Source organism: Pogoniulus pusillus, chromosome 21 (assembly GCF_015220805.1).
Source record: "Pogoniulus pusillus isolate bPogPus1 chromosome 21, bPogPus1.pri, whole genome shotgun sequence".
Taxonomy (NCBI): domain Eukaryota; kingdom Metazoa; phylum Chordata; class Aves; order Piciformes; family Lybiidae; genus Pogoniulus; species Pogoniulus pusillus.
The window spans coordinates 12,704,500-12,729,260 of record NC_087284.1 but is presented as its reverse complement, the minus strand read 5'-3'; the positions used below and the strand labels follow the sequence as shown (position 1 = coordinate 12,729,260).

General features: G+C 44.1%; 1 protein-coding gene across 4 annotated transcripts in view; it reads left to right on the top strand.

Moving 5' to 3' along the window:
- The first annotated feature begins 3,600 nt into the window (after nt 1–3,600).
- GMPR (guanosine monophosphate reductase) overlaps nt 3,601–24,761 on the top strand; it is a 42,903-nt gene continuing 21,742 nt past the window's right edge. The window contains exons 1-5 of one of the 4 annotated variants that reach the window (XM_064160990.1): nt 3,601–3,688; nt 14,084–14,203; nt 14,870–14,953; nt 16,649–16,822; nt 24,607–24,688. In XM_064160990.1, the coding sequence (XP_064017060.1) occupies nt 14,159–14,203; nt 14,870–14,953; nt 16,649–16,822; nt 24,607–24,688 (385 nt within the window). In that variant the 5' untranslated portion in view covers nt 3,601–3,688; nt 14,084–14,158. Of the gene's footprint in view, nt 3,689–8,261; nt 8,808–14,083; nt 14,204–14,869; nt 14,954–16,648; nt 16,823–24,606; nt 24,689–24,761 lie in introns of those variants that run through there. The other 3 variants (XM_064160989.1, XM_064160988.1, XM_064160991.1) reach the window with 3 other exon arrangements.

The window sequence follows — 24,761 nt, the reverse complement described above, 5'->3', positions numbered from 1 at the left end:
CTAGGTCATTTTAAGACTGAGTTGATGTTAATCATAATCCCTAGGTAGGTGTATTTATCAAAAAATATATGACAAGCTGATAAATGCAGCAGCTTTAATCTACATCCCATTAAACTCTTAAAATACAAGTCCAAGCCAATCTTTTTCATACTTCCCAGTGATAAGATGCCAATTAACAAAAGTTCTGCAGAAGGAAAACTTCCTGGCCAAAGTGTACAAGGGATTAGAAGCTGTGGGAAATGTAATCTTAAACACAACAGGCATAAACCCTCATACTTACTGAGATAAAAATCGAAAAATTCCATTTTATTTATGAATTGCAATGATAAAGGAAAGTGCTTAACACAGTTCTCACATTTAGTAATATCAAAGTGGGGATTTTTTTTTTGCCTGTAGATGGTGCAGTAGGGCAGCAAAGTTAATAAATTTGTCTCTAAATAAAGATTAAACTGAGTCTGAAAGCTAGTCATTACCAGATGTTCGTAATTTAGAAACATTCTTCCAGTTAAAAATTTGTAACAAGACTTCCACCCAACACAGAACCGTCAAGGGAACCCCAGAAAATGAAGAAAATGCCATTTGGTTGTTACGTAGTGTTGTGTTCTCTGCAATTAATCATATGCTTTTCGTTTCTTTCATGTAGTGATGGCAGCGTGCTTATTCAAACAGGCTTCGGGCACCAAACAAACAAACAAACAACCCCCAAAGCAAACCAATTATCGGGGCTAAAAGAGGCACTGTCCTGACCTTTCTCCATAAGCAGGAAATGGACTTCCAGGACTTTAGTCTGTCTTATGCCTGAGGGAATGGTGTTAAGTGCAAGAGAAACTATTTCTTTGTTAACCGTTTTGATGCTGAGTAGCACAAGCTCATGAATAAACCTACAAGAACTCGGCTAAGTCGAAGGAAGCAACACATTGATACAGGTACATTACAAACAATTTGTTTTTAAATCAAGAGGTAAACTTCAATATTAGTATTTGCAGTGCCTCAGCACTGCTGTGACTGATCTGTTGCATACTGCAAAATCAGCTGCTAGCCAGAACAACACTTGTGCAAGACTGTTTCTTGAATCCAGTATTATCCTCCCTTTACATGAACAGGATAAACTGATAATGGATTCTTAGGAGCTTCTAGACTGGAAAGGACTGATGAATTTCAGGTGCAAAGCTTGCATCTGAGTTTGAATGCAAACACTGCAGGGAGGAGGGAGTATGGCCAGACTCATTAGTCTGCCTTGCAATGCAGTGAAATTCTCATGCAATGTCTTGACAGCTGGTGGTTTGCTGACAAAAATTATCAGCTGGCACCAACAGAAGTTAATTTTTGCTCAGTTCTTCTCAGCCCAAACACTTCTACAATTGTCTATTATTGCTTTTTGTCACCCTTATATTAACTATTGATGGACAGAACAACAGCAGCACAAGAATACGTGGACATAGTAGTCAGAGCCATTTATTGCTATAGCAGCAGTCTTTTTTTATGCCACTCTACGAATTGTGGTAACTCTACAAGTTGTGGAATCCAATGATTGGATAACATACTGCTAACATTCTTACTGGATAACAGCGAGGTGTTGGCTATCTTGGCACAGACTATTTTCATTTCTCTGTTCTAAATTTACTATGCTTCTGTACAAATGTTACTCAAGGCAAGCATACCAGTTTACTGTTTTCAGCCTTAATCTTCCTGTGTCAAGGGTACACAGGGATGCACTCTAGCTGACTCCCTTCCTCAGTTCCCACAGATTTTGTGTGTTTATTTGCAAATACAGTTATTTACTGAAGCTGTCTTGCTACCCCACTACTGTTGCTGTTTGGTCCAGTAGCTTTTGGAAAACCCTGATAAATCAGTTCATGTCCGTTCAAGACAAAAGACCTTCACTCCCTCGATCTGACAAGGGGAGGCCAAGGAGCCAGGGTGTCAAGTAATTGTAGAAAACAGATGCAACAGATGCACAGGTGTGCATGAGGCTCCAAAGCTAAAGTAAGAATCAGGAGGTAAATATACCAGAGGTCCTAGAAATACCCACCCCTGCCAAAAGGAGACCAAGGAGCCATGTATGCCATACCAAGAGACTTTTTCAGAGATGTAAGAATAAACAATAGACTCCACTGTCAGAAAACCCCTTTCCTACTAAGTTCTGTGATGTCGTTGGCTAGGAAAAGGATGACAAAGGAGTGACTTTGCAGGCCTTCAGGCAGTGTATATATGAGACAAAAGCTTGTGAGAGCAGAGATGGAGCTTGAACAGAGAGCATGACATGGAGCTGTGCCAACCTGAATATACCTCGCGATGAGAGCTGAGAACTCTTTTGTTGGTTGCAGTTCCAACCCTAAAAATGACCCTCTGCATGACTGGCCATGAGGGCTTCACAACTCAAAGCCAAATTTCATCATGCTTTGGTGGTAAAAAAATCTTATTAATGCTGATGGGAATGAGTCCACTATATTTGCTCTGTCATAGAATCATAGAAGATGCTAGAGATGCCAAAGTAATGTAGGTTATGGCACTTTGTCACTTGTCTCTGATGAGTTCACAGCCTATTTCTCCCTGTTAATCTCCCTGTTAATATAACCAAGTAGGCACAACTCCACTGAACTCAGCAGGGGGATTCTAATGACAACTCTGATGTGAAACTTGGATAGGATTTTATTTCATCCCTGAATTTGTCTTTCCACACCTTCCTCTTACATAAATGAGTTTTCACAATGCTCATGACCATTAAATAAAGTATTTATTTACGTATTTTTAAAAAGCCCCTAGAGATATTGCAAGGGAAGATACTCTGTAACAAGAAAGTAATATATACAACCACTGCATCACAGAGTGGCTGAGGTTAGTAGGCACCTCTCCACCCCTGCTCAAGCAGGGTCAGACAAAGCCCGCTACCAAGGACGGTGTCCAGTCAGGTTTTGAATGGCTCCATTCAGGCAGACTTCACAGCCTTTCTGGGTGACATGTACTCAGTGTTCCACCACCCAAACATGAAAAAAATGTTTTCTTAGGTTCAGGTAGTGTTTGATGTTTTGGTTTGCACTCACTGCTTTTTATTCTACCAGTGGGCACCAGTGAGGAGAGAGGCTGGCTCTGTATGTACATGAAGCTCTGGGGCAGCAACAGAGTATCTTTTCCATCTTGTGAGATGGCTTAAAATTTCCCTGGAGATAATCTTACCTTCTTTTACAGTATGTGTGACTTGGATATTTACAGAAATATCAGGTTACAATGGGTAGTGTATACCAGATTTTGTCCCATTTAAATTAAATCCAGAGACCTATTCATAACAGCTAAGCCCTATATCAAACCAAACTGGACTAGTGCATAGCCATTAAGCTCTGACATGCAATGGTGCATACTCTTTAATGAGTATCATAGTCCCTTGGACAGCCTAGTCACTAGCACCCCACCAGATGGTCCAAGGATAGTTCAAGCAGCAACATCAGACTTTGGCCAACATTCAATACAAGTGAAACCCCTTGAAGTTCACATATGGCATCTAAATGAATTCTGTGCACAATATTCTGTCTCTTGTCTTGCAGGGAAAGAACAATGGAACAGGCTGCCCAGAGAGGTTGTGGAGTCTCCTTCTCTGGAGACATTCAAAACCCACCTCGACGCATTCCTGTGTGACTTACTCTAGGGGATCCTGCTCTTGCAAAGGCGTTGGAATAGATGATCTTTTGAGGTACCTCCTTTCTGTGACTCTGTGGTTGGACATGGTCTATTTTATTTATTAGCACAAAGAAACTGTGAGTGTATCTTATAAGCTAAGGAAAGTCAGATTCACATTGATTATTAATTGCTGTGACTACTTATAATTAGCATTTGAAACCTGCTAAGTAAATTTTACAACGAGGGTGATGAAACACTAGCACAGGGTGCCAAGAGAGGTGGTAAAAGTGCCATCCCTGGAACCACTCAAGGTCAGACTGGCTGGGGCTGCAAGTAACCTGATTTATTTGAAGATATTCCTGCTCACTGCAGATGTGTAGGACTGGATAACCACTAAAGTTACATTCTAGCCCAAAGCATTCTATGATTCTATGCAATTGTACCTTGAATGGGAGTTTGTCCTACTGAATTCAGCATAGGCCTGGAATTCAGCTTAAGACCTAAGAGCTTTTAATGTAATGAAAATACAGCATATGAATCTCTTCCTAACATGCTATCTTCATGAATGTGGCTGAAGTCTGCTTGACATAGCTCTGTAAAGTTAAGAGTGTGAGCCCCACTCCTCCCATTTCTGGTGGCTATCAATGCCAGCAAAAGCTCTAGTGTAGATGCTGTAGTACTAATGATAGTTGAGAGACACTCCCTTATCTTCACCACTAAAAGAAATCTTCTGCTTGCATTTGCAGTGTTTGCTGCGTTAGGTCTCTTGATCTTTCTACTGGGAACTGCTATTCAGTGTAGACAAGGCCCAAATTCAAACAGAATAATAAAAGTGACTTCAGTTTCTCGTAAGAAAAATAGGGCTTGTTTCCCAAATGTACTGTTTCTGCTTAACAGTGAAAGAACTTCATCACATGTCCTGCATCATGTTCTTCTTTCTGGATATGGGATTGTGCTGGGAAGTTGTGACACACAGTTTGCAGGAGCACTTGCCAGCTGAGCAATGCTTTCACTACTGCTCACCACACTCCCTAAACACACATGCTAATTATGTCACAGGCTGTCTGTATGGAGCTATATGAGGCTACAGCACTTTCCCAGGAACCACATTCAGGCAGTCAGTGTGCACCTTCAATTATATCAGCTGTGTATATGCTGTCATGAGAGTTTCTTTTGATAAATACTGACCTCACTAAGTGTTCGCCCCAGAAATGTTTCTGGTGCTTAGAAGTGCTCACTCTTTAAGGTCACCACTGAATGCCTTTCAGCACCAGTGAGTTCATAAGGAAAGTGTTCTTATTTAAATTAGAAGAGAACTAAGCCTGGATAAACAAGGTGGGGGGGGGGTGTGTGTGTTAATGCCATAATACAATTAACCTGGATTTCCACAAATTGCTGACCTCCAGCTGGCTTTCATGGTTCTGATCACAACCCTTTAAGCCCAGAAGTTTAGTCAATGTTCAGTCCACTTCATTGTCCTTTTAGCTACTCCACACTTCAGTCTATGAAGGTGTTATGGGAGTCTGTTAAAAAGTCTTACCAAAACCAAAATAACCAACATCCATTGCTCTCTCTTCATCTGTCAAATCAGTCATTTCATTGCAGAGGGTAATCAGGGTAGCTGAGCATGATTTTGTCTTTGTAAATTCATGCCAACTACTTCCAGTCATCTTCTTGTTCTTCATGCATTTATAACGGTTTCTGGATTATTTGCTTCATCACCTTCTTCAGCATCAAAGTGAGGCTGACTGGCCTATACTTACCCACATCCTTCTTCTTTCTTGCTCTTCTCAAAGACTGATATTTGCTTTTTATAGTCTTCTCCTCTCCCTCCCCTCCAAAACTAATCCTGTTCTTCTGAGGGTAAGTCTTCACTTTCACTGCTTCTGTTTCCTATGGGTCTCAGAGGCCTGGGATTACAGTATCACAGTATCATCAGAGTTGGAAGAGACCTCATAGATCATCAAGTCCAACCCTTTACCACAGAGCTCAAGGCTAGACCATGGCACCAAGGGCCACGTCCAATCTTGCCTTGAACAGCTCCAGGGACGGTGTCTCCACCACCTCCCCCAGCAGCCCATTCCAGTATCCAATCACTCTCTCAGTGAAGAACTTTCTCCTCACCTCCAGCCTAAATTTCCCCTGGCACAGCCTGAGGATTCCTGAGGCAAGTATTACCAGGGAAAACTAAGGTGAAGACAACAATGAGTACTTCTGCCTCTTCTCTTGGCAGGAGAAAGCCAAACTACTAGAGTCTCCCCAGTTCAGAATAGCAGCCAGCAAATCAAGGTATGGACCGAGAGTAGCCAGGTCTGGGTACTGCCAGCAGCTCTCTCTCAAATGGATCCCAGGACTTGCCAAGCTTGCAAATCTGCACAGAATGGTGCAGAAGTGGGGGAGAACTGTCCTAAAGCAGGGACGGTCCAAAACTGAGAGCCATGTAAAGGGTAGGATCCATCCGAAGGTGGGGACGGTCCAAAATGGGAACTCTGTCACAGCAGGATCTCTTTCAAGGCAGGAACACTGCACCTTTTCCCCTTGCTCTATTTATGCTTTTCTAGACAAAGTGTCCATCTGCCACTTTAGACTGGGCATGCAAAGCCTGGCCAACCACCAGCCCTGCTCCCAGCACGGGCTTCCACATGGGTCAGTACACGTGTGGAAAAGGCGCTTTTTGCTGCTCCCCCTTCAAGCCTGCAGTGGGGGGAAGGCAGTTTTTGTGCCGCCCTCTCCTCTCCATGCAAACCCATGGTGGGGGGAGAAGGAAGGAATCTGGAGTGCGCCAGAACACCGCTACCATACTGTCAGTCTGTGATTTTGCCATCTTCCTTTCTCACTATGGTATTAATGTCATTTCTGCTGCCTATATTTTAGAAAGAAAAGACAGAGCTGGTTCAGCAAGAAACTAGAAATTTAATTACAGAAAATGTATCCCGAAGTAAGACAATAGAGGATTTGGTAAATTTTCAAGATTACCAGAGCTGATCTGAGAGACCCAACTAGTCTGTTGGAATATGCACACAGGGAAAATATTGGGTATTGGCAGATACAGAAAAAAATAGCACAGGGAGTTCTGTGAGTGGAAACTAAAACACCTAAAATGAGAAACAGCATCAGGCAGGATTTTCTGGGGCACTCACATATCGCTGCTGGTCTCCATCTCCTGCTCCCCACAGCAGTAATGACCATTTGCATTCACAGCGTAGTTGCAGTTGCTTCTTTCTTCTCAGCATCACATGCCTGCCATGAGGGCAAAGAGGAAACATGGTGCCAGGCACAGACAGAAGGCATTTGTTTTTTCTCCACTCCCAGTCCTCTGCTGCAGGCATGCTACTCTCACAGAACCCATTCTCATCAGGAATCTCTGCACCTGAACAAAATGTTAATTACTATTGAGTAGCAGCAAATGGTGAAGTTTCTGTTACATTGTCAAAGCAGGTGTAAAAACCACCAAGTCAATGGCCTCTGTCCAGGAGGTGAGACCAATTATAAATTTCACCTGAGTATTTCTATAAGAAATAGCGACAGTGACAAAGCTTCCTGAACACCTGCTTCAAGGTCTCTCAATTTGGACATTCAAAACCACAAGCACTCACATGCTGGCTGTGTAAAGTCTGGGCCTTGTACTTGGTAGAACTGAACTATCTCGGAGCCTTGGGCAAAGAGATGTAAAAGAGCTCTGCTGGAGGTAGGGTGTTGACCAGACATGCAGCTTTTAGATAAAGAGAACACTGCCTCATCCTGCAAGGTGTCTGAGGAGGGGAAACCAGCCAGGATCCTGTGCTTCAGTTTCAAGTCACTGACAACACTTAACTCACGTGTCTTCCAAAGAAGTCCAAATCTTGCAACCCACTGACTTCATCATTAGAGATTTCAAGGCTCAAAGCTCCTGTGAAAGTCATCTTATACGATACCTGGCAAGACTGTACCGATCCCTGTGCCAGCATATGTAGATGGACTCAGCACGTGTAACCCGGCTGCTATGGGGGAGTTGTGCCTACGCGTGGAACAACGGCCAGCCACTGAAAACAGATACCAAGTCACAGGTCAGGTTATATGTTATGTAGCACAAAAAAAACCCACCCCAAACCAAACAGCAAAACCCAACAAGCTTCCTGTTGCTTTTCTTCATAACTAAAATAGAAAGTTGCTGTGCAGAGACAGGTTCAGGTTGCTGGTGCTGTGGCTGCTCTCCTGTGACCGAGCAGCTGCACAGTTCTCGACGTTTCTAACGCCAGAAACACGTTTCAGCTCTTTGCTCCACAGATGGGAAAACAGCGAGGAGGGTTCGTGGAGCTGGTCAACTCGTGGTTTTAACACAGGATCGTGGGCGAGGATGGGCCAGGTCTGGGCTCAGCACCTCATAAAGTCTTATCTCCACCCGGAGCCCACAGAGACCAAAGTAGGGCTTCTATAGGGTTGGAGGCACAAAGTTTTGGACCGTGTCGCAGCCGCCTGAAAAACGCTGGGGAGCGTCTGCAGTCCCTGCCAGCGTGGTCGCCTGAGAGCCGTCCCCACGGGTCACGACCGTTGCCCGTGGCGGAGGAAGCGGCAAGCATACAACAGAGAGGCGCAAGGAACATGTCAGCTCAGCCCCGCAGCGCCTGCCCGACAGCGCCAAGCTTCCGCACCGGCAGCGGCAGCAGCAGCAGCAGGGGCCCCGGCAGCCACCCGCTCGCTCACACGGAGGCGCCATTTCCTCTGCCCTTGCCTTGCCCTTAAGGCCGCTGTGCCGCCAGCTGTGCCTGCGCCTCGCATGGCCCCGCACGGGTGGATGCAGACGGGCGCCTCGTCTCCTTTTCTCTCTTCCTCATCCCCTCATCCCCCCGGAACGCCCAGCCCAATGGAGAGGCAAGGGTGGCTGCGGCGAGAGAAAGGGTAGGTGGAGGCCGGCTCCTCAGCTAAACACAACCCTCTCCTAATAAAGCGATGGGGTACAGGCCGCGGCGTCGCGATCCCCGCGCCCTATAAATAGGCTCCGTGCGCGGCCCTCGGGCTTTGGCCGGCGCGGCTCTGCAGGCGGCGCGGTGCAGTGGAGCGCAGCGGGAGCACCGGGGCCGCCACTGCCGCCGCCAGGAGAGCCTCTGCCCCCATACTCCAGCAAGATGCCCCGGGTAGACGCAGACCTCAAACTGGACTTTAAAGATGTCCTTCTCAGACCTAAAAGAAGCAGCCTCAAAAGCAGATCAGAGGTGGGGGCATTCAAACTCAGCATGCTTTTTCTCCGCTCTCAGCGCCTGACTTCCTTAACCCTGCTTCCCTCCTTGCTTTATTTTTAATTACTCAGTCTAACGTAGTAATGCCCTCCCCGATCGAAACGCCCGTAACGTGGGGGGGAGATGCCGCTGCTCTGCGGAGGGGAGGACGGGGCCGGGGTTACGGAGCCCGCGGCGTGCCCACCCCCCTAAGCCCCCCTCGCCTTGGAGAGGCGAGACCGGCCTGAGCAGAAGGCGGCGGGCGCCTCAAGCCGGTGCCGCGTTGTCCTCCCCCGCTCCTTTGCGGGAAAAAAAGAAAAAAGAAAGAAAAAAGGGAGGGGGGAAGGTTGGAGGAGGACAGGGATTTTCGCTTCTGACAGGTGTCTTTGCGGATTTCGGCGGCGCAAGATGGGGGGCGGGGGGGGCGGTGGTGGCTTGCGGCCTCCGGTTTCTGAAAGGGCTACCTGGTCATAAGGGCAACCATGAACCGACAGAGCTCTGTCAGGGGCTGAGAGGAGAGGATGTCTGGTTACGCGCTCCGCGGCTTGGTGCGGTGGAATCGCGGTGGGTGCGGGCCGGCTGGCATCTTTTACCCTAGCTTCGGGCACTGTGGGCATTCTCTTTTGAAAAATAATAGTACTAGAACACAAGTGCTGGAAATGCTGTGGAGTGCTTCCCACGGCACAGAATGCCCCGGGCTGGGAGCGCAGCCCGGGGCAGTCCGGTTCATAGCAGCCTCACTCGCGGTAACTCCCCGCCACCTGCCTCCCGTTGCTTCGGGACCTAAGTGGTAAAAGCCCAGCCGTAGTCCTCGGACAGTCCTGCCTGAGGCGCTGGCCCTGAAGCAGTGCTAGCCAGGATATTGCTGTACTTATTTCTCCTCAGGAATCGGCAAAGGCTCTGTGAAATCCCATGGGGGTTGCCGCTACCAAAAAAAAATGGCTGCCTGAGTGTTGAAGGTGCCTCCTCATTCACCTAACGTAACCTCAGGGTTAACAAAGGAGTTAGTTTGACCAATTAAGGAATTACCTTGCGTTGGGGGATGGAAACCGGATTAAACCTTTCTCCCGGGGAAGCAGAGTTGTAAAAGGAGACCAAGAAAAGCGAGGTAGAAAGGCAAGGCTGGAAAGGGAAGCAGTATAGATTTTGAGGGCAACAACTAGGCAAAATACTGTTGTTGTTATGCAGGTGTAAGGTTGGAGAGGCCCTTTCAGTAGAAAGGGCAAGTAATTTACAAAACACAGAGGCCTGGTTAAGTCCTAGTTACTTCCCCCTGTACTTGGTGCTGATGAGGCCCCGTCTTGAGTACTGTGTTCATTTTGGGGCACACACTGCAGGAAAAACACCGGAGGTACTGGAGCAGATCTGGAGAAGGGCAGTAATGCTAATGAAGGGCCTGCAGAACAGGTGTGAGAGTGGCTGAGGGAACTGGGATTGTGTCATCTGGAGGAAAGGAGGTTTAAGTGGGACCACCTGCCTGAGAGGAGATTGTAATGTGGTGTGGGTGTTGGTCTCCCTAGTAACAAGGATGAGAGGTAATGGCCTTAGGTTGCATCAGGGGAGGTTTAGACAGAATATTAGAAGAAACTTCTTCGCTGAAGGAGTTATCAAACACTGGAATAGGCTCCCCAGGGGGGTGGTTGAATCTCTGGAGATATTTAAAGGACACCTAGATGTGATGGTGAGGGAGATAGTTTAGCACCAGACATGGTAGTTAGATAATGGTTGAACTCAGTAATCTTAAAGGTCTTTTATAACTGAGCCGAGTCAGTGATTGTGTGAAACTACTGCTCGTAAGGCCTGTCGGACCTTTCCCGCCATTTCCTTGGGGAGCGGTGGTGGCCTGGCACACGGCGGGAGCTGTGCTCCACCAAATGACACATGGCTCCTGCAAGTGCAGGGTTGTGTATATTTAGCTCTGTGCAGGCTGTGGAGAGAAGGGCTGCTGGGAAGGAAAAGTGATAGGAGGAACATGAGCTGATATGGCAGGGTTGTAGCGGGTGGCTATGATGAACTGTTAAAACATTTCACATGAGAAAAAGTGCACTTCAGGAGGGGGGGGGTCAGTGAAAACTGATGAAGGTTAAGAAATTGGACACCATCACTGAGGCTGTAGCAGCGGGAACAAACAGTGTCTGTGAGAGCCAGATCTGAAATGGACAGCCTCAGTCTGCTTCAAAACAAGAATATAGATAAGTAGTTCTGGCAGAGGAACAGAGGCAGCATACTACAGTGCCTGTTACCCAGCAAGCTCCAGCTTTGAAGCTTATATCAGCAAGTGTCTGCTTCTGTGGTGTGAATGCCTCATTTTGTGCAAGGATAGCTTTTTATGCAGTAACTAGGATTAACTCAGCTTCTTTGAGAGGCAGTTTGGGGTGTTTGCAGCTCTTCTTACAGGTCTGCTGTGTTGGTACTTGGTTTTGATTCCTTATGCTGTCTTCATTTCCCATGATTGCTTTCTCTTTTTGAAAAGTTACCAGGAAATTTGAAGCTTGAATTCAAAATTGTTTCAAGCAATGATTGGAGTGGGGGCAGCATTGTCTGTCTGGGGTCTCAGTAGCCTGCTATTTTTGCCTCTTCAAGCTGTCCATTTTTAGTTCACCAGACAAGTGTTCTGTAGGAAGTCTAGTCATTAATTTAAATTTGTAAATTCAAATAAGTCCAGGGAGCTTTAACAGAACTGCCAATGTCCTTACTACTTTGGTCTGGCACATGCCTAGCTTTATGATTTTGTTTCTAAATAAATAAACTTTTACAGTTGTTGAGTGATGATGAGCAATCCTAGGGTCAAAAGTTATTTTCTTACAATGCCCAGAGCCATAAGCTATAGATTAGCTGTTACCACTCAGGAAAGAGACAAAAGAGATGATCCAAAGTTCTGCTAGAAGAACTAAGGAAAACCAGTTAGCTTTGTGATGTTCCTTGCTGTGTTCACCTTGAGTACACAGTTCTGGTGATCCCTTCACAAGAACAGCATGATATGCTGAATTAGGTAGAGAGAATGGCAGCCAGGGTGATCAGCAGTATTTACTGGTTTTCACATGAGGGAAAAACTGAACATTATAGGACTGTTAATATGGAGAAGCAGCAGCTGTGGTGGATGTGCTAGAAGTCTGTGGAGCAAGGACTGGAATGGAACAGGTGAAATTGATAAGTGGCTGTTGATTTTTGATCGCAAAACAAGAAGCAGGGAGCACTGAATGTTATTGTCAGGCAAAGTTCATAGTTTTAATGCGGTGTATAATTCATCTGTGGAATTTATTGCTGTGGGATATTGGAGAGGCTAACAATGTGAAGGATTAAGAAAATGACAAGGCAGATTCTTTGTGAATAGCTGCTCAGCACAATGGATTGGAGGAGACCTTTGTCTTTTAAGATCTCTGAACAAACTTCTTCCAACCTGTGAAGGTAGGCTAGGGAAAGAGTCTTTCAAGACTTACTTCATTCTGATGTTCCCTTCCCAGACATATGGTACTGGCTGTTTGGAGAACTAGAGCATCACATAAATATCTCTAACCCAGTGTGCTGTTTCTCCTGTTCTCATAAAACAAAAGCTTCACTAGGGAAAGCCTCACAATTATCTCTCATAAATGCCCACTGTTTGGAATTACCAGTTGTGTGCATAATTGCATGACGTGCATCTGACTGGAAGTCACACATGAGAACCTATAGTAAGTGGAGGTGAGGATCACTTCTTGTGTGTTGGCTGCAGCAGAAATTCCCATAAGAGTACTACAATGATGAGTGGAGAATTGGGCCTGTCTGGTAATAAATGGGAAGAGAGGCAGTTCTGCATTAAAGATGTATCTTAGCTTGTTCACCTAAGTGACCCTTCCATTATGAACTTACACAAAATAAGAAGCTCTCTTACAATACATCATTGAGGCACCAGATTCTTTCTCTTGTCTGTTGGTGGGTTTCAGTTAATTTCAGGTCTCTGAATGTTCCTGGATTAAAGCTGAAGTGAGAAGGAATGAAAGCTATGAAAGATCCTTTATTTCCACTTACTAAACAGGCTAACCTAAAACCTTAAGAGTTGTGCACTTCTTAGAGTTTTCTTTCTTTTTCTCTTTTGCAAGATGCTAAGTAGACCAGTGGAAAACAATCTAAATACAATACTACCTCTTGCAAATGTAAGGAACAAAATGCCTGTTGTTACCATGATCATTTGAGGATACTGGAGGAGAAATAACTTTACAGGTGAAGGCTGATGCAGTAGTAAGAAATTAACTTAGAAACTAGCAGCCTCGTGGTATAAGAAGCTAAGGTATGATTGTTCATTTTTGGCAAGTGTGCTAAGAGCTTATTTTATCGTCATTTAGAGTAAAGACTGGGTCAAAGCCCTCTGTGCTTTGCAGGCTGAGTGAGTTCCAGTTCTGAATTCCGTGGACTTAGGATATCAGCTTGGGTTTCTCAGGCAGTCAAATGATGGTACTTATGTATAAAATAATCCACAGTCTTCATTGTCCCTTCTTACCTCTTCAACCCCTTCTGACCTGTTAATTTAAAAAAAAATATTTTAATTCTCTATTTCCCCAGTAGGAATACTCTGCCACACAGAAAATATTTTACTCAGAGATTTTCTTTCTTACTTGGATGGCAGAAGTTGTAACAAAGTTAATGTGATGGTTTGGGTGTTACCCGCCCCCCCCCACTTTAGAAGGTACTCAACTAGACTCAGCTGGCTCTGGGAATATAAACGAAGCTATTTATTTACAGCGACACAATATACAAGCAGCTATTTACAGTATATATACAATTATATACAGAAATATACAAGGTAAAAGTATACAGAAACACAACTCCCCTCCCAGAAACCTGAGTCCCCAGGAGGGGCTCTCAACCACCCCTGCACCTTCCCCCTGCCCCTCTCAACCTTACCCCAGTCCTAAAGAAGAATAGAGGTTCAGCCAAGAAGTTAAGAAGCAAAGGTGAGTGGAAGGTGAGGTTAGAGAGATGCAGCTCAGTCAGAGCCCAGCCAGAGAGTGACAAAATGGCGAGAGTGTTATCTAATGTTTACATTCTTCTTCAGCAAGACTCTGAGGGAAGGAGACATCACTATTGTTTTCCTTTCACAGCCTATAATCTACTTTTTCTCACCAAAACATTCTAGCCTGCTTCAAACTAGCACAGTTAATTAAGTGAGGTAATGGTGAAATGAAAAGAGGCAGATCAAGAAGCAGTGTACCAACGTGCTGTATCTGAAGTCAGTGGCAAACCTGTTGTTAGATTGCAGTCAATTACTTAAAGGAACGTGTCCCTATTTATTGCAGGTTGACCTCACGCGCACCTTCACCTTCCGCAACTCCAAGCAGACATACACAGGAATTCCCATTATAGTGGCAAACATGGACACTGTGGGGACATTTGAAATGGCTGCGGTTATGGCAAAAGTAAGTCTTGATTCTCATTTCTTAAGCAATTGGGTGACAATAAGCAGCCTTTTCTAATTTTTAGTTATGTTTGGTGGAGAACAGAGGGGCATGAATTAAAAAATCCAGAACAGCGAGGTGTGGTTTTGTTGTAAAGCAGCTGTGCTTTTACAGCAATGCACGTGTAAGATGGAGACAGTTACTGGGAAGCTTCCATCTTGGGTGTGTAGCTCAGCTTCATATGAAGCTTCTAGAACTTAGGTTGTGAGGTTCTTCATTGCACTGCCTTCCAGAAAAAAAAATCATTACCTGACAACAGTTTTGGAAGTGTAGATTACTGGATAAACTACAGCAGTCAGGACTCGCTGCTTAATTTTCCTCTGGCCTCAAGGCACATCTTCAGTTCTTGCAGTACTTAAGCATGTTCAGAATATTGACCATAACTTCATTAAACACATGAGAAACCTGATCCTGAGAGGTTTGCTAAGTGTACTCATTTTCCTTTGACAAGTGGTTTGGAGTTGCCTGGTCTGTAATTACTGTTACTGGTGGTTTTTTTTTTTATTTCAAACAGGACAAGCCTATGCTTAAAATGGGAATTTCTAGTTATCTTGTTTCTCCACAGCTGAGGAGTAACGAGACTTGGAGTAACTTAGTCATTAATACCGGGTTTCTTATTTTCACTAGCATGCAATGTTCACTGCAATTCACAAGCATTATTCTCTGGAAGAATGGAAGCTGTTTGCTGCCAATCACCCAGAATGCCTTGAGGTATGTTTTCATACTCTAAAAGTATTATGGTTTGTTGCTTTGTTCGGAACTTATATACACTGGAGTCTCTTGTGAATACTGTTGGCAAGTGAGGTTTTGGGGATCGAAGATATTTGCTGTTCTTAAATGCATCAAGGGAAGTGGTTTGTCCTGGTTTATAAAGAATAGCTATGTGAGTCCATTATGGAAGTACTTAAGATGCAAAAAAAAGCAGAGTTTGTATTTGCCTGGAATTGGAACTGAGAAATATCATGAACAAAGAAGAAGGAAATACTTGGTAATAGGTCTAACTGCTGTGCTTCTCTTGCTGTGAGGAGCTGTGGAAGTCCTAGTGAGACAGAAGTGCAAGACCACAAAATGCAAATAGCCTTGAGTAACCCAACCACAAGCTGGCCCTGGATGTCCTCATGCTAAGCAGAATCTTTGCTCTCAGGTGTGAAGGTGGATGCAGAGCCCTTGGGCTGGAGTGGTCTAGGTTGTGGGCCCAAACGGGGATGAGGACTGACATTTGTTGGACCATGTCTGTCCTCTATTTATCTCCTTGCATTAGAGCTCACATTGTGCAGTTACTAGCTGTGCTGCACCACTTGTTCACAGAGTCCTAGCCTGAGCCATTATGGAGAAACACGGTTTACTAAATTCAAACACTGACTTGAATTCTGACCTTCTCATGTCCAGATTTCTTCTGTGTCCTTCAAACAGGCTGCTGTTATTAGGGAAGGCAAGTGTAAAAGCATGCCTGATTGTCTCCATCCTCTCCTCTGTGGAGTTCTGTGCAGTTCTGAAACCTTCTCTGTACAGAAGAGAATACCACAGAGCTGTACAGCATCTTCACCTGTGGCCCATTTTAGGATTACATTATAAAGACTATTAATTACAGGACTGTCTGAAAGCAGCCTATCACATAGGTTCATCAGGGTTGCTGTATGCCACTGTAGGGTAGAAAGTGGTCCCAGGAATATTCTGTCTCTGGACAGTTGGGCACTTAGATCATCTATTTGTGGAGTAGGATCTCCTAGTGATTAAATACTGACTTGTTCTGTGACCTTGGATCTCTGCAGAGGTTTTGTGGGCCAACAGCTGTGGAAACTTTTTGTGTTGGAAAGAACTTACAAGAGGACAAAGGAGGAAGTAATCTTGTTTTCAGTGGTACCTGACCCTGCTTGAACAAGCGTTGTACTACGCGATCTCAAGAGGTCTCTTTCAAACTCACTGTACTGTGATTCTGTAGATCAAGGGAGTATTTTTTGAACTTAAAGGCCCAGATCCCACTGTCTGACAGTGTCCAAAATTTTCCCACTGTGCTTTCCTGGAAATAGGCCAAGTTAGGGCTTCTCCTTCATTTGTGTTAATATGATCTTGGAGGTCTCTTCCAACCTGGTTGATTCTATGATTCTATGATGAATATGGCTGAGCTGTCAGCCATCTCAGGTGGTGATTATATTTGCCTGTAAGAATCCACTGGTGGATGAAGAGCTGATAAAATGCTGATTTTGCTTTATTTTAAAGCTTTTGAATGAACCAGAAGCAACACTTATGCTCCCAGGAAGGTATTTATTTCATTTTATATAGTATGAGTTTCTCTATTTTCGAGTGCAAGTCCTCCCAAAACTATACAGAAAAAGACAGACAAGGTGGATGTACATGCCAGTTTTTACAAACTGCTGCTCCCTTTTGTTCTCCCTGTCTTTCTAGCATGTAGCAGCAAGCTCAGGTAGTGGAAAAGCTGATTTGGACAAGTTGACAAGTATTCTAGAGGCCATTCCATCTATCAGGTACATCTGCCTGGATGTGGCAAACGGCTATTCTGAGCATTTCGTGAAGTTCGTGAAGTCTGTCCGTGCCCTGTTCCCACATCACACCATTATGGTAAGTATGTGGACAGGACGGAGCAGGGGTTTGGGAATTCTGTCCAGGAACGGGGCCCAAAATTTAGCTGGTAGGCATCAGAAGCTGTGTGGTAGCTCCATCAATTCTGAGTCCTCATTTTGTAAAAGGAATATAAGACAGAAAGGAAAAGAAGCATGACTTAAACCTCTTGTCTTCCAGACATGCATAAGTGGACAGATACCTTTCTGGGAATAGAGAGGGCAGCTCTATTTGCCTACCCTTTCAATTCAGCAAGATGTTGACTCTGAGCCAAATAATGACTGTTTAATAACATGTTGCCTTTGTCAGTCTTCCATTACTCATAACTTCTGTGGGAACGTTCAGTGTGTGCTCTGATAAAGCAGTTTGATGTTGGCAGGGTGGGCTGAGTGGATCCAGTATTTTTCCTGCTGACATCCTTCTTGCCACACCAGATGTGACCTCTAAGCATAAAGCGTGCAGGTGTATTATGGTGATTCCAAGATGAGGTTTGTTGTGGGAATGCACTGATGTTTCTGGCCAATTGAGGCCAGTAGCTGTTTTCATCTGTTAGAGCACTATGAAGACAACTGAACATAGACTAATGCTTGCCTATGATAAGCATCATAGAGTGCTGTGCAATTGTGAATGGAGTCCTTAGGGAGCAGAACAGTACTGGACTTTTTATATCCTTTCTGTGATACTGCTATCCCTTCTCATTGCACTAATGCCATGATTCCTCTAGTCTTACTCTTAGGAGTAGGATATTTGCATTGACATAGGACTCCTTGCAACAGAGAGCCTACCCCTGCTTGTTTAACAGGACCCTTGAAGAAGTGGGTCTCAATTTGTTTAGCTGACAATAGCAGAAATTGACAGACAAGCAGCAGTTTCTTAATGAGGCTACCAAGCTTTCTTCAAGCCAGTGCAGTGAAAAATCATGTTTAGGCAACACTTTCTCACTTTTTCATGCCAGACACAAAGCTTCACACATGTAAAGTAAACATGAAGTAAAAACAGCCATAAATGCACACTCTGACTTGGTTCAGTAGGGAACTGCATATCCAGGCCACTCGGGAGACTATATTCCTTCCTTCCATGTTGAAGAAAGGCAGTGTTCTTGCATCTGAATGATGGTGGCACTGGAAAATGGAAGTGAGCTGGAATGCCTTAGGAATTCCATATTACCATAGGCTAAAGAATAGGCATCCTTCCCCAGCTACCTTCAGACCTAGAAACCTTTTTAGTACAGCTGTATTTCCCATCCCATGGCTTTTGAGAAGTCTTCTGAAAACATGACATGATAGATGTGGGCTTTCTGAGCTTCTTGTGCTTGGTTCACTGCAGTGAGGGAGGGATTTTTCCCTTACTTTGAATCTGAATTATTGCCCTTAGTTACATGATTACTCCAGTGTCTTTGGCTTGAAGATTATCAGGAAGGACCATAAAACATGTAGTTAAAAAACAAAAAAATCTTCAGTATGTCAAGCTCAGATTTTAGTCTTAGGTTCTTGAGCCAGTCTCATCTACCTCCCACATCTGTTAAGCTACCTGCGTAGTCTCTCTGCTTCTGCGAGTAAGGTTATTGTTACTCCAAGTCTTGTTGTCCTGACAGCACCACCTCCTTGAATGCATACACAGCCCTGACTTGTTCAGTTGCCTTCTCTGACTAGCTCCTTTCTGTGAACACAGTTTACTGTGGCTCATGTTTTTACTCTCCTGCATGTAGATAATTTCCTTTCCTAAAAGCATGCTAATAAACTTGGAGTGTGCAAAACCCGTTTTCCAAAGCCTCCAGAGTTTCTGCAGCCCCTGAAAATTGCTGAACAAGAGACACACACCTCTACCCCACTTCCAAATGAGTTTGTTTTACATTGTGTGCCAGGATGGCCTTTTGCAGATATTCCTGGCTGAAATGCAGGGTCTTTTTTATGATACTCTGGAAGACATGTCCTGCTGCTACTTGTTCTGTCTTCTTTGATGTCTCTGTGCTATACCTGCAGTATGCTGTCTGCTGTTGTAGCTTCAAACAAAAGGGTTAGCAGTTAAGTTACAAAATTAAAGGAGCTTTCTCATAGCTGAAAGTAATCTCCAGGACCTTGCAGGCTGCCTTGTTTGCTTTCCTCAGCATGACGATTCATTCCACAGTCAGCTGCAGCGCAGTACATAACAGTAACCTAACCCCAGGCTCAAGGAATGTGTGTCCCCAGGAGCCATGGAATGAGTTCAGCCCTAAGGCTGAAAGGTGATGTACAAAGCAACTGTGGTTAACGTAGTACTCTTTGTGCCTGACACTCCAGTGCAGATGGAGGATGTCTCTTTCAAATGCATGATTTTGCCTTTTAAAATACTTGCTTTTATAATCACATTACTTTATTTTGTTCTATCTGACTCTGACAAGCTCTTTTTCACTCTTAACCTTTCATATCAATTTACAGAGAAGATCAGTCTTTAGGAACACAAAGGACAGGGTAGAAACGGGAGCATAAAGGCACAACATGAGTTGCCTTAAATTCATCATTAAGTTAAGGATGGAGGAAGTAGCAGTATTGAAGTTGCCTGAGCCTCTCACAGATGGCAGCACTGCCTTCCAGAATCTAGAGTAACGGTCCAGGGGGGTGTTTTACTGGAGCACAACATCATGTGCTTGGGTTTTGCCTGCTTGCTGAAGTCTGAAGCAAAACTTCAATTGACATTCACAATGAAGGGTCAGAGCCTTTATGTTGCAGTAAGCATAGTCTTTATTTGTTAGTGTAATTGTAGACATTGTTCTGCTTCTATGTTACTGGAAGTCTGCTTGGCAAGCTCAGTTATCTTTGCCAGTAAGCTTTTCCAAGTTTTAATCATGAAGTTGTTTTTTCATAGTGTTCTCTATTCACTATACAGAAGAAACTCTAGGAAGAAGAACAAGGAGTGTGGTGGGAGTGAAAAGCAGGGGCACACTTGTGGATACAGTAGCACTCAGAAGACATGGGCCAGAAAGGGAAGCATGTAGAATCATAAAGCAGGAGCATAAGGAAAAAGTGTAGGCCAGAAACTATTGCTCCAATTTAAGTCAGCAGCAGAACTTCACAGAGCCTTGCTAGAGGGAGAATTCAGTGAAAGAATGCCATGCAGACTGCTCTCAGTTTCTCTCTGTAACAAGCAGCAAGAGTCAGTCCCATTATGGCATGCCCAGCATGGTGGGGGTCTCAGAGCAGAGACCAGCTGGGATCCTAGGGTAGGAGACATTGACACTGCCAAGGTTGTCTTGGGTCAGTCACAGTACAGAATGCAAGTGCCCACCTGATATGGCTCAGCCTTGCAAAGGGCATCATCTCTCCATCTTATGGTAAAGCACCCCTTGCTTTGGTGGGTGGGAGCGTCCTTTGGCAGCGTTCCTGGTAGTGTGGAGGCACAGACTGTGCTTTCCTCATAGGATACAAGAAGAAAGTTTGAGAACTGTTGTCACAGACACTTCTCCGCAGCTTGATCCATTGCCATTTGCCAGCAGCTTTCAATCAGTGCAGCAATGTTCCTGTCTTAGTGTGAGTCGATATTTATAGCAGGCATTTATGAGGCACAGTATCAAATGCCTGACAAATTCAGAGGCACTGCCCTACTGTGTTCACTGATTTTGTATCTCTGTCTGAGAAGCCCTAACCTTTATAATCCTGTTAGGTGAAATCTTGATCCTATTAAAGTCAGTAGTGAAACTCCCTTTGACTTTTCTGAGGCTAGGATTTCCTTCAGGACTGACCCACAGTTCAGTTAGCCTGGATAGTACTGGAAGGAGCCAGGGTGATGTTCACTTGAACCATCACAGAGTACTGGTACAGCTGAATGTTGCCCTGCATGTGTAAGGCCAGGCCTACAGCCAGGATAATTTGTTTTAGCCCCTAGTAACTGACCTCACTGAAAGCATGGCAGTTTACCTGTCAGCTGTTACTGAAGCTGTTATTGTACTGTTAACAGTAAGGTAATTACCAGGCTACACCTCTTTCAAGAAAGCCAGTTCTGTTCTGTAGCAGATTATAAATGCATTAGGACATGGCTAATCATTCACATGAACATAGTTTTCACTAATACAGTACTCCCACAAGTTACAGTGGGCCCTGAGTGCTTCCCCAAATACACACAAAAATGTATTGTCAGTAATGGCTTCTTAGTACAAGTTCCATTTTATATTCTGAGTTAATTTTAAGGGGGTTTCATCTCTGTAGTCTCATACTTTCTGTATCCACCTTTTCACTTTTTTTTTTAATGAAGTATTCTGGCTTTACCTTAAAGGTGGGGCTTTCAGAAGCCTTTTTGCCTCTATTCAGCTGTCATACTGACATCAATGGTAAAGCAAGCATTTGTTTCAGTGGAAGCAGAGTTCAGCTGGATGTGGGAAAACAGCTTTCCCTGCTCTTCAGCTGTGAAACTAGGGTCTCTTCACATGTAGATAGCTGTTCCTTTCTCCTGTTTCTGTGCTCTCATGAGGTCTGCAAAGATTACCTAAAAGAAGAAGGCCTGTCATCAACAGGATGAAGTCTGCTATGTAGAGCTGCATGTCTTCCCTGAAAACTTGCTAAGGATCTGTAGATTCGGAAAGACAGAAACCACTGATATGTGTACATGCATTCCAGGAAAAAAAGTATGCTGGGGACATGAGTGCATTTCCCTGCTAGGATGAGCATTTTGAATCAACATATGCAGTTCCAACATTCTCTAGCAGTAACTTAACATTAAACGTCTGGTTAGCATTTCTGAAAAGACAGTTTGACAACCTGCTATGCTCTGCTAATAAGAAGACACTGCTGTTTAAGTTAAATACATACTTGATCTCAAATCTCATGGAGTCACTGACTTTAACACCCATTCGTTCCTGCAGGTGCTGCAGTATTTTACCAAGTTGTAATGTGCTGCATGTCATACTGTGCAGGTAGTCATCTGCCTTCCAGATGTCAACTGCTGCTGTAATTTTAGCAGTGTGCTCTCTGTCACCTTAACTGCAGAGTGCACAGCACTTAGTGTAACAGGAAGAACCACTAAGCTGGAAACACTGTGCCTGTTATATATTCTTTATTTCCTGGCTTTTCTATTTTATTGTGGTTGTTTCTATTTTTAATCAATATCAGCAGTTTTGAGCAAAAGTAAGTGGTTCTCTGTCATAGACCACAAATTGCTGCCTTACAGTTTGTTGTTTTCGTAAGTGCCTCAGATTGTGGCTTGTCAGCTGTTTCAGACTGATAAAAGGGGGAAGTAGAAGTCATTAAAAATAAATAAATGGTAAAACAGGAGGTGAAAATCAGTAAGTAGAGAATAAGCCTTGCCCAACATTCCCTTGGTAGCTGGTGTTACCTTCAGCAGTTTTGTCTCAATAGAAAATAAGAAAAGATTAGTAAGGATTTAAGGATTTGCCTCCTGCTCTGGCCCATATCAGTACTGCTACAAACACTTGCTAAGTCTGGGAATATCATATGTAGGAGGTTTTATGAACATCTCTAGATACTAAATTCAGATGTCCACAAATCAATGCTCTATCTCAGGACAAGTGCAAAATGGATGATGCAGTGTTCCAGTGAGTTCTTTGGGGACCAGGTGTGATGGTTTGAGAATTACTCTCTTCCCCACTTGTATATCATCACCCAGACTAGCCTCAGCCAGGTGGAAGTTAAAGAAAGAGGATTTGTATTTGCAGCTTAGCACACTATACAGGCAAATATTGACAATAATTATAGCTATATATGTTAAAAATAATATATAATTATACATATTTGGACTTGAGGATGAAGTTCTTCACCATGAGAGTGGTGAGACCTTGGAATGGGTTGCCCAAGGAGGTGGTTGAGGCCCCATCCCTAGAGTTAAGGCCAGACTGGATGAGGCCCTGGCCAGCCTGATCTAGGGTAGGGTGTCCCTGCCCATGGCAGGGGAGTTGGAATTAGATGATCCTTGTGGTCCCTTCCAACCCTGACTGATTCTCTGATTCCAAATATACAAGTTAATGGTAATACAGAAACACTGCGCCCTTTCCAGAAATCGTTCCCCAGGAGGGGCTCCCAACCACCCCTCCACCTTCTTTCCACCCCTCTACCTCATCCCAGAGTATATCTTATGAGCAAGGTGACTTTGGAGGATTGGCAAGGGGGGTTAGCAGCAGAAGAATTAGTTATACAGAAGCAGCCCAGGGAGATACACAGACTCCAGCAGAGACACACACTGTGTCTTATATTTGTGTTCTTGTTTTTATACATCTCAGCAAGCCTACGAGTGAAGTAGACATCACCATTTTTTTCGTTTCACAGTCTATAATCTAATTTTTCTCACTAAAATATTTCAATTTGCCTCAAACTAGCACACCAGGCAACACATGTACGCATGAGTGCCCCCCTCTGGTTTCAACATTTTATTGTAGCTCAAACACTAAAACCATAAAGAGAAAGGTATACTGGAAACTACAATGCTTATAGCTCAAATACTGAAATCATAGAGAGAAAGGTATGTGACAAGGAATGACGAGTAACTCTATTGATCAAAGAGCAGGTTATACTCACCCTATCCAACTGACCAGCAAAACTCTTGAGATGCATAGATTGCAGGACTGGCAGGCACTTACCTTCTTAAGGTAGGCGTCCCTGCCAGGAACCGCACCGTCATGGTGGTAAGACTGGTGCTGCTCTAACCCAGCTACCTAGGCTCTTGGTATATATGGGTTCAGAATTCTGTGACATATGGCCAGGATGTCCCAGGGCTGAATGAAGGAGAACAGAGCTCCTTCTTTATTTTGGCATCTCTTACATACCATCTTTCCCTACTACTCATGCGCATACTTGCAAGCCCTGTTTGCCCTGGATCTTATCTCTAGTAACCTAGTGAGTATCGGCCTATTGTAACTTCTGATCAAACACACACCAGCTCTTCTCTCTAACATGCAGGTAACAACTTGTGTTTCATGCAGGTTTATTTTATGCAGTTTTTCTATGTAGAAACAAGCAGTAGACATGAAGCAAGCCACAGAGCTGAACTGCAAACCATACTTAGAATGGTAGAATGATGAAATCCACTCCAGAGTGCTGAAGGAGCAAGCAGATGTTACAGCAGGACCCCTGTCCATCACCTACCAAAGGCAGAGGTCCCTGCTGATGGAAGGCTGTCCAACATTGTTTGAGTTTACAAGAAGAGCGTGAGGAAAGACCTGGAAGACTACAGACTTGTTAGCCTAACCTCAGTAGCCAGAGAAATTATGGAGAAGATTGTACTGAGGGAAAGACATTTAAAGAACAGTGCAGTATGCAGGCATAATCAACATGGATTTACAAAAGGAGAATTCTGTTTAGTTTCATAACCTGTGATAAAGTTACCTGGCCTAATGGATGAAGGGAAGGTGGTGGATGTAACGTTTCTGGATTTTAGTAAGGCTTTTGACTGTCACACACAGCTTCCTTCTGGACAAGTCCAGCTTTGAGAAGAGCAACCAGCAGTATGCTAGGTGAAGAACTGGTGAATAGCTGGGCTTAAATTGTTCCAGTTACAGGTGATGTTGTTGAGAGCATCTGGGTGAGGATTAGGAGGATGGAAAAAGAAACCACTATCCCAATGGAATCTTAAAGATTAGGGTTTACTGGACCAGTCATTAAATTGTTTGACTTGAAAGTGTACCTGTGTGATTTGTTTAATGTCTGTGACATGCACAGTGAGCAATGCAGTGAACTATATTCTTCCTAAGTCTATGTAGTTCAACTCATAAACTCTGGGTAAAACTCTGTGTTATTGTTGTTAGCCTTTGCTGGAGTAGCCTTGAAATCCCTCATATATATGACTCTGTTCCTTCTGTCTAGGCAGGCAATGTGGTGACAGGAGAGATGGTAGAAGAACTTATCCTTTCTGGAGCAGATATTATTAAAGTGGGTATTGGACCAGGTAAGTCAAACTCAATCAAATCAGGGTGACTTATTGTAGTGGTGGTAGAAGAGTTGTTCAGATGAAGCCAGTG